The sequence below is a fragment of the Teleopsis dalmanni genome, unplaced genomic scaffold, assembly GCF_002237135.1.
Source record: "Teleopsis dalmanni isolate 2A unplaced genomic scaffold, ASM223713v2 unscaffolded_contig_1127, whole genome shotgun sequence".
NCBI classification, from domain to species: domain Eukaryota; kingdom Metazoa; phylum Arthropoda; class Insecta; order Diptera; family Diopsidae; genus Teleopsis; species Teleopsis dalmanni.
In genome coordinates this window covers 1-10,129 of record NW_024032509.1, presented here as the reverse complement: position 1 = coordinate 10,129, position 10,129 = coordinate 1, and the positions used below count along the sequence as shown (strand labels likewise).

Genomic DNA, 10,129 nt, shown 5'->3' with positions numbered 1-10,129 from the left:
ATTCCTTGTCAGTAATATTGCAGGAAACTGCAATGTTTAGTTTAGTTGTATTTGTGAAGGGAATGAACATTGTCACTTGTTTGAGAATTTTTTAAGAGGACTCTAAATATGACGACAAGCTTGAATAACCTAATATGCGATTTTTCCGAATGTTGTGGGCCTGAAACGGGCGGCAGTAAAATTTGTTCTGTTGCTTCTACAACAGTTCAAGAAAAACTTACTCTTGCTTTATTACCCAAGCCATTCTAACATTCTTGTCTCCATTCATGGCACTTTATAACTTAAAAACCGTTTAACAATGTACTTCAATAAAGTATGGAATGAAATAAAGAAATTAAGATAAATACGAGATCATATCTCATAACTTTAACAATTCGACGCCTGTCATTAAATATACTTGACGTTATGGAAAATCAGAATATTCACCTTCAGAGTGTAATTTAAACTTTATTAAATGCACCTGCTCAGTGCGCATTAATAGTTTAACAAGAAATTGTCTTAGAAATAATTAATTAGAAATAATTAACCTTAAATTTATTTGCTTTGTTTGTTTTTAACTTATATAGCATTGAAATGGATGACGATCGTAACAACTCTTATACAACTGCAGTGGAAATGGCAACCTCAGAGGATCCTCAAATTTTAATGATTGTTATTCAACAACCCAACGAGGAAAAGTAAATATATACGAATAATATACATATATCTATATAATTTCATTATTATAATATGTTCCAGGTACTCTGTCATTAAAAAGAAGTGTTGCATCGATCGACCTGTAGCTTCACAAGTTGTTACTATGAAAATGATAGCACCTACTTCAGAAAAAAGTGCAGGTTTAATGTCAATCGCTACTAAAGTTGTCATACAAATGAACGCCAAACTACGTGGTATACCATGGATGATTGATCTACCACTCAAAGGTCTAATGACAATTGGATTTGATGTTTGTCATTCTTCTAAGGATAAGAATACCTCATATAGCGCCCTTGTTGCCACAATGGATGTCCGCAGTTCATCAAGATATTTTTCGGCTGTTAGTAAGCACCAAAAATTTCAAGAGCTTTCAAATGATATTATACTGCATTTCACATTCGCTTTGAGAGCATATAGAAATGAACACGGATCTTTGCCTGAACGCATTTTATTTTATCGTGATGGTGTCGGCGATGGTCAACTGCATCAAGTAGTAAATACTGAGCTTAACCATTTACGAATCAAGGCACAAGAAATCTATGAAGCGGCTGGAAAACATGAAATTGGACCACGTTTAGCTTTCATAGTTGTTTCCAAACGTTTAAATACTCGCTACTTTTTCAGCAATAATAATCCACCACCAGGAACAGTCGTTGATGATGTTATAACATTGCCGGAACGCTATGATTTCTTCATAGTTTCGCAAAGTGTGCGTCAGGGTACGGTTTCTCCTACGAGTTATAATGTAATTTATGATACCATGGGTCTCACACCAGATCGTATACAAATGCTCACATACAAAATGACGCACATGTACTATAACTACACAGGTACCTGTCGTGTCCCGGCTGTTTGTCAGTATGCGCATAAGTTAGCTTATTTAGTTGCTGAAAGCATACATTGTCCACCCTCTCAATTACATGAAAGAAATTTATACTTTTTGTAAAAGTATCTTAATTTTTAATTTCTTTCACATTTTATTATTTCACATTTAATTAGATCCTTAATTATACGATTATATAATTAATTCCATGATTATATAATTAATTACGCGATTATTGAATTAATTACATAAATATGTAATTAATTACTTAAATTTAATATAATAAAATTACATAACACACATTTAATTACATTATTAATTACACAAATTATTACTTAATTCATTACACAATTGAAGATTAAATTTAACTTACGTGGTTAAGTATAAAAACGGACTTCATTTCAGATTTCATCAAATTATCAATAATAATTTAATGAAATTTGCATTGAGTTTTATTAACTTAGTATAAAGTATAAAGTATAATATCGGTTTTAATTATTCAATAGTTGCAATGTATTATGGCAATAGTTAACTATACCAATGGTCGAGAACTACAGTACATGTTTACTACAGTGTAGTTTAGTAGTTCCGCCCACTGGTGTTACACAAAGTTTTACACTTACGCCCATGTGTCATTCAGCTCAGCTGTTTTGTTTGAGGAGAAAACCGACCGACGCATTTTTTTTCTGCCCTGACCTACTAAACATTTTGCAAATTCAAATACAAATATTAAAATTTTGTAATTTTAATATTATTAATATTATTGTTATTAACAATTATGAACGTTGATAAAACTTGTTTAAAATATTTATGTAAAAATAATGAGAAATTCTTATAAATTTTTCTAGAATATCTCAATATTTATGGTATAACTAAAGCTGTAAAATATTCACAATGTATTTAACAAATGTAACAAATGTAACAAATGTAACAAATGTTAAGTAACTACAAATAAAACATAAATTTTTAAACAAATTTAACATTTTTTATTAATAATAATAATAGTGTCTTTAATAAGGAGACTATGAGAAAGTGCTTAATGTTGGTGGATAAATCTTGTAGCTTGTATTTAACCTTTACAGTTCATCCAATTCTTTTACCTTGGGCTACTTGTTTAGCGGGAGGGATAGTTAGCTATTTCGTTGCCTTCATTTCCTTTACGTTCCTAAAATTTACCACAAGGGGTAACTTGGTTATGTTGTCCCAGTTTATTAAGCTGGTAAGACCTACTTAACTGTCAGATATTATATAGATTGTCAATCTATTTGTCTGTATTTTCAGATTTCAGTTGAAAGTCAATTTTGATCGTTCTGTATACCAGATTTGCAAACTATCATTTATAAAATTCATTTTTGCTGCCCTATTTTCTTAATTGAAAATGTTAATTTTAAGCTTTTTACAAAATTCATTTTTTTGGAATATGATCAAGTATCTTAAGGTACGGTATATTATCAAATACTATATACTTTATAGTGGCCTAACTATAAAGTATACTAAGAAAGTGCTCCGGCTAGAAAGGTATTTGATTCGGTACCCGCAGGTGGAAAACGCGGTAGAGGACGTCCGCATCTTCGGTGGAAGGACCAGGTGACCAACGATTTGGGGGCGCTCGGTACTACCAACTGGCGTCAGAAGGCAACTAACCGGGCTGACTGGCGGAGGCTACTCGACGCGGCCAAGGACGACACACGTCTGTAATGGCCAACCAAGTAAGTAAGTAACGTATACTCCTAAATATTTATTGTCCTGCTCAACATGTAACGACAAGTTTTGCTTGTTCTTTTGCTGGGGTAAACTCATCGGTTTGTCCTGGATCGTGACAACAAATTTTTACGAAATAAGGGACATAAACGTATTCACGCCTATAAGGAAAGGAACATAAACGTATTCACGCCTATAAAATTTAGTCGGAAATACATAAACGTATTCACGCTTATGTGGAATTTGGTTGGAAGTACATAAACGTATTCACGCTTACTCGAGGTTTACCTCCAACCGCTATTCAGAAACGAAAATCTCAAAGCTAAGAACAAGACACTGATATATAACCAAGTAATTCGTCAATCACTTCTATATGGTTGTGTAGCGTTCAGCAAAGCTTCAAACACTACTATTCACTGGCTAGAAATTGTACAAAGCCAGGCTGTGAGAAGACTTTTCAAAGTTTCATGGTAAATTAGGAAGAATGACATAATCAGGGACATTAAGATTGATCCCATCAAAAAATACATAAAGGATAGAGCCCTGAAATTAGGTATGCAGATCTGAGGTCAATTATTGCTTAGTCTTAGTCTGATGAAGTGATAAACAATAATCTAGTCAAGGTGTAGAGAGGGGTTTTGAAGAAACCTCGAGTTAAGAAAGAGTATAAGTGCTTAAGTGCACTAGCTCAAAACAGCTTCAACATAATAATTAATGTAAGTTAATTATAAAAAAAAAGAAATTGTTGACGCGGTTTTCTTGATAGTTAGCTGCTTTAAGGTGTCTACGATGATTGCTGAAAGTTCTCCAGCGTGCTTCTTATGACTTGGGATGTTGATCACTAAGTGTCTTTCCTGAACAAATGCGTTGTCTTATATACGCATTCGACCAAACGGTAGTGTAGCGCAAAGCTTAGTTTACAGCTGGCTGTTTTGCGCTTTCACCGCAGTTCTTTTAATAATGATTTAATGATATCGATTTCATAGTATCGATATGATGATCGACACTTCCGTGCTAGTGTTTTGCAGAGTATCTGTAAATAATTATAAAATAATAATTAATAAAAATGTAAATAATTAATAAGAGTTTAGATAAATATGCGAGAGAAAAAGATATGTTGGAGATGTTATTGTTGTTATATATGTATATATTATGTACTTTGTATATAACAGCACAAACTGTATATAACAGTTGCATCAGATGTCTGCACCTAGCAGTATGCCAACATTCAGCATAACGAAGAGTGAATCGCAGCCGAAAACAAATGAGACGCATAAAGCAGCGTGGACTAAAGTCACTCGAAACAGAAGCAAAGAAGCACCTGTCAAAGTAAGAGAGAAGCGCACACGTCCAGAAGCGATAATTGTCCATAAAAAGGGTGAAGCAAGCTATGCCGATATGCTTAAGATGTTAAAGTCGAGCTCTGAATTGGCAGAATTGGGTTGAACTGTAAATAAAATTCGAACAACTACGAAAGGTGAACTTATGTTGATTCTTAAGCGCGGATCTGAAGTGGATGCAAACAAGCATAAAGGTAACATTGCAGAAGCGCTCCATGATTTGCTGATATACATATATTAAGCCAGCAAACGATAATTGAATGTCATGACCTAGACGAGACGACAACAGTTTCAGATGATTGTACCGCCATTGGAAACCAATTTCCTAATATTGAAAGTATGAAGCCAGAAGTGGTAAAAGTAATTCGCCCTTCACGGTATGGGACACACAATGCGAGATTGGTTCTACCCACACTCGACGCTAAAATTCTAATTAATGTTGGGCACTTTCGGATTGGCTGGGTAGTATGTAGAATTAGAGACTACCTACAACCAATTCGATGCTATAAATATCTATAATATAGGCATGTGTCAATGTACTGCAAAATGATACCAACCGAGCAGGAGCATGCTTTAGGTGTGGTGATACAGGTCATAAAGCCAAATCTTGCGACAATTCACCCAGGTGTCTGCTATGTCCTGTCGAAAATAATAATCATGACATGTTAAATAAAAACTTTCCAGTTTACCAAACCGCTTGTAGAAAATTATATTTACATGCTTAAGTGCTTTCAAATCAACTTAAACCATTGTGAAGTTGCGCAAGACCTACTGATGATAACAGCAAATGATCTAACAGCAGAAGTTCTTTTAATTTCAGAACCGTTTAACGTCCCGGAGTGTGATGGTAGGTGGTGCAGAGATATAAGCGGTAAAGCGGCAATACATATCTGTGTCCATAAAAGCTATGAAATTATTGAGAGCAACCAGCCTAATGGCTTCGTATATGCAGAAATAGATGGCATACATTTTTACAGCTGCTATGTTTCACTTAACGACACCATAGAGGAATGCTTGATCACCTCGTAGAGAATGCAAAACAGAAAATACCATTAGTAATAACAGGGGTTTTGCACTCCTTTTGCTTCAGTTAATATTTTTCTGCTTAATGATGGCATTAACCATACTTTCGATAATGGCCGTTTCATATCAACCATTGATCTTACATTTGGAAGTAGAAGTATTTGTAAAAACAGTCTATAGAAAGTGGCAGATGTGTACACAGCTAGTGATCATTAATTGATTATATTCGAATTCACACAGGACCGGATAAGTGGAAAACATAAATCTACAAGGAATTTACTGGCAATAAAATGAAATTCTAGTTAATTAGAAAAAGCAATGGTTAACCTTCTTGCTAATGAAATAATTTTAACTGGTATATACAAAAACAGAATTTAAACTGTAAAGAGAAATTCCTGGCAACAGTTCTGTAGACTGTAAGAACTGTTACCAGACTTTAAGACTGTAAATGAACCATCAAGGCTGCGAAAAATACTATCTGGAGACTCAACAACTCTAAGCAGTATTAAAGAGCCAGACGGCTCATGGACAGACTCGAGTCGGGAATCCCTTAATATTCTAATGACGACACACTTCCCAGGCTGCACCGACTCAACCGACTGTGATTCTCAGTTAAATCCTGTTCAAGCAGCTAGGAATGAAGTCGTAAATATTATTAGCAGAGACAAGGTTACTTGGGCAATTAACTCCTTTGATCCTTACAAATCGTGGTGTCCAGATGGAGAAAGCTAAGTCACTCTACTGCAAAGGATTACAGACCAATCGTTTAGTTTGAAAACACTAGAGAGACTTATTGACTTGTATATTAGAGGAAAGACTAGTATCCGCACAATGGAAATGGCACAAAACGTATACCGTAAGGGTATGTCGGTAGAAAGTGCTCTCCACGAAGTGGTTGGCACTATTGAAAGATCACTATTGAAAGAGCTAAAGGAGTACACCTTGGCTGGATTCCTTGACATCGACGGAGCTTTCAATAACGTAAACACGAACGCGATTCGAAAGGCGCTTAGAAAGAATGGAGTCAAGGATTTCATAGTAGCATGGATTGGCTAAATGCTTGAAAGCAGGGTCATCAACGCTAATATGGGAACGGGCTCCGTGGCCAGGAGGACTACAAGGGGCACACCACAGGGAGGAGTATTATCACCCCTTTTCTGGCTCTTGGTAGTCGACGAAATCTTAATCTTCTTCTTCGCCATCTTAATCTCAGGCGAATACTTGTCAACGATAAGTGAGCTCATGGAATCGGCACTTGGTGAAATCTCCAGGTGGGCTAAAAATAATGGCTTAGGGGTTAATCCTACTAAGACAGAACTTGTCCTGTTCACACGGAAAACAAAAATACCTACTTTCACCTTACCCAGAGTGGATGGAATTATACTGAATCTTTCTTTGGAAGCCAAATATCTTGGCGTTGTCCTTGATTCCAAACTAAATTGGAGGAGGAATATTGAGGAGAGAACTAGGAAAGGACTAGCTGCATACTATATCTGCAAAAAGACCTTTGAGAAGCGATGGGGATTGTCACCGTACGTAGTATACCGAATGTACACGACGATCATCAGGCCTATCATTACCTATGGGTCTCTTGACTGGTGGAAGGCGTTGGACAAAAAATGCAATCTAACCCGCATCGGAAAAACACAAAGATTGGCTTGCTTAGGTATAACCGGAGCAATCAATAGTATGCCTAAAGAAGGTCTAAATGTAATACTACATCTCCTACCACTGTGGGTGTTTATTCAAGGCTGTGCTGCCAAAAGTGCTCTTAGGCTTCGGAAGTCTAAGATGTAGAAACCAGCTAACTAAAGACACCGTACAATTTTGAAGGAGATTAGAAGCAGGGGTTATGGCTCAGTCATGGCGTGTCTGGACTCTGCTACAGACTATATGACACCAATACTAGATTTCAATACCACTAACTGCCTAATCAAAAACAAAGTTTAAACACATTGAAAATTAATGTTGCGAATAATATTTGTAGCTGAAGATGTCGCTATAACTGAAACTAATACTTGATTCACCGGAGAGCTTTGTTTGTAATTTTAGCTGTCATGTTTGTTATTTTAGGTGTCAATTATTGTTGCTTTCAATGCAAAATCGACAGATAAATTTCTGACAGATAAAATTACAAACAAAACTCTAGTACAAATTCAGTTCTAGTACAAAATTTGAAACATATTTAACTTTTCTATCTCTAGCCTTAATTGATTTCATGATATCTTATTTGATGTTAACAGAACAATGGAACTTTGAATTCTATGTGTAATTTCATTAAAATAATTTGGTGAAACTCCTTGAGACAAATGCGCATAAAATAATGTTTGTACTTGGGGCACAATAACATTAATACCACTGTTACTCTGGAGTCCAGTTTTGTTCACACCATATGGACGTTTTTTTAAGTCGTTAATTATAAAATTTAATTCCAAATCATATCGCTCTTTTGATTTAAGGAACAGATAATTACAATTGTTTTTCATGAATTGATATATTGTTTCATAAAACTTAGCAGCTGATCTTTCTTAGTATATATATATAAGTCGTATTCCATCAGAAACATAAAGGATTTATATAGAGCCTCCAGTTGTCTCTGTTTCTGTTTCTGGTTAAATGCCGTAGTTCGTTGAAGGTTTTATCAGTTTATCAGTTTTTGTGTATATCTCCACTGGTCATAATGCATCTACTTTTATCTGTCAACCCATATCCATGACATGCAGAGCCTGGTATTTTCGTATGAAAATCGTAAGAAAATGAAAAGTGATATGGTTCGGTATTCATGTCGTACTGTGAAATTTATGGATATTTGAATTAAGCATTTAAAAAATATTTTTTTTTCAAATACAGAAGCATATAAATATTTAAATTTAAAATTTAAATTTTAAAAGTTTATACTAATGATGAGTACTTGGCAATACTCGAAACAGCGTTATATGGTCAATCTAATTTCAATAAATTAACTAAGTCTTTATTCTTGTTTTGTTTTTCTACCAATAATTTATTAAATAAAATCGATTTTTAACTAAATTTAAAAATTAATTCACCGCTTATTCAGTAGGAAATCAACTGATCCATTCTACCTTATGAAAAGTAATATATTCGATTATTCATCCAAATAGGGGGAAACACAAGAATCGATCAAGTTTGGGTGTTGGACGTAAAGGTATGAAAAGTTTTATACCAGCTGATACCAACATTAAGCAATTGCATTCCATTTCTTTGTGTGTAAACTTTTGATGATCGCATTCAACTAGTGTTGTTTGTGTATTTATGTTATATTGGGTAACACTTTGTCATCATTATTTACTTTTTCTGTTTTCAATCATTTACGTTCGCCTCGAATCAATAATTGTTTCTTTAAAGTAATATGGCGTTCGCATTGGCCGAAAATGGCTCATTTTGGTTATAAATCGAAAATGAGTAGCGAATGGCTCATTCTTGTATACAAAATTTCAAGCGCGAAAATGAGCAATTTTCTCACATTCTGTACGAAAGACGTTCGAATGCATTCCACATATGTTCCAAATGCAAATGAATCCATTGAACATACCCTCAATAAAAGCTTTTCATGGCATTTTGACAGTTTGAGAAAGCTGTTTTTGACATATTTACAAAAAAAGGTAAACAAATGCTTGGTGGTTGCATTTTCTTGAAAACGATGTACCTCTTTTTAGAACTTCTACTTCCCAAAAAGTAATTAATCAAAGTTAAAAATATGTTTTAAGTTTTGTATTGTAAGGTTTGAAAGCATATTTAACCTTCATGCAATATTTTTTTGGCACAGGCCAAAAATCAAATCAACAAGCAAGTTGAAAAATCAGCTGTTTGAAATGAGAACAAACGAATTACAACGAATGTAAACACTTTCAAATGGCTCATTCAAAATGAGCCATTTTCGGCCAATGTAAGCGCCATATAAGAATGTGTCAGCTTATTCCATTGAACACAATTAATTTAATGTTCAATTGGTTCTAACCTTTACAGCTATGTGTACTTCGGCAAGACTGTTTCGTTTTCAAGAAAACATCAAATCAATGAGGATGTAATTTCAATATTCCAAGAAATTACTTATTGTGTTAACAATTCCTTTATATTTAACTCGATCATCACGTTTATGCGAACCTTAAAATTTGTTTTAAGGTTCTTAAAATCGATTTTAAAACTACTTAAAAGCACTTTTAGCTTACTAAAAGCAGTTTATCATCACTTTTAGTAAGAAACATCACTTTTAAGCATTGCGTAAACATTTTAGGTCTGTTTCACGAGCTAATCGTAGTAAAATTCAGGTAAAACACAAGTAAAGTACAAATTGAGAGCGTAACACAAACTGAGAGCGTGCCAAATTTCGCTCATTATGCAGATTTTCATAAAACAGGTTTGTGTAAAATCTGGTGAGCACACCAGTGCCACGCAAATAAGAAACACAAAAATTTAAATTCTAACCAAATCAGCTGATTCACACATCACTCAAATTTTACTTGAAATAAAATGTACGAGTAAACTTTGTGTAGCATTTTCAAATTTCGACAGGTTGTTACGCTCT

General features: G+C 34.4%; 1 protein-coding gene across 1 annotated transcript; it reads left to right on the top strand.

Moving 5' to 3' along the window:
- The first annotated feature begins 568 nt into the window (after positions 1 to 568).
- On the top strand, positions 569 to 1,695 carry LOC119663932 (protein aubergine-like). The gene is made up of 2 exons (XM_038073519.1): positions 569 to 677; positions 739 to 1,695. The coding sequence occupies exons 1-2, from the start codon at positions 574 to 576 to the stop codon at positions 1,640 to 1,642; spliced, it is 1,008 nt and encodes a 335-aa protein (XP_037929447.1). The 5' UTR covers positions 569 to 573; the 3' UTR covers positions 1,643 to 1,695.
- Positions 1,696 to 10,129: the final 8,434 nt, after the last annotated feature.

Coding starts and splice junctions, on each gene's coding strand:
- LOC119663932 (XM_038073519.1), top strand. CDS start 574: ATGGATGACGATCGTAACAACTCTTATACAACTGCAGTGGAAATGGCA. Junction 678..738: donor CAACAACCCAACGAGGAAAA/GTAAATATATAC, acceptor AATATGTTCCAG/GTACTCTGTCATTAAAAAGA.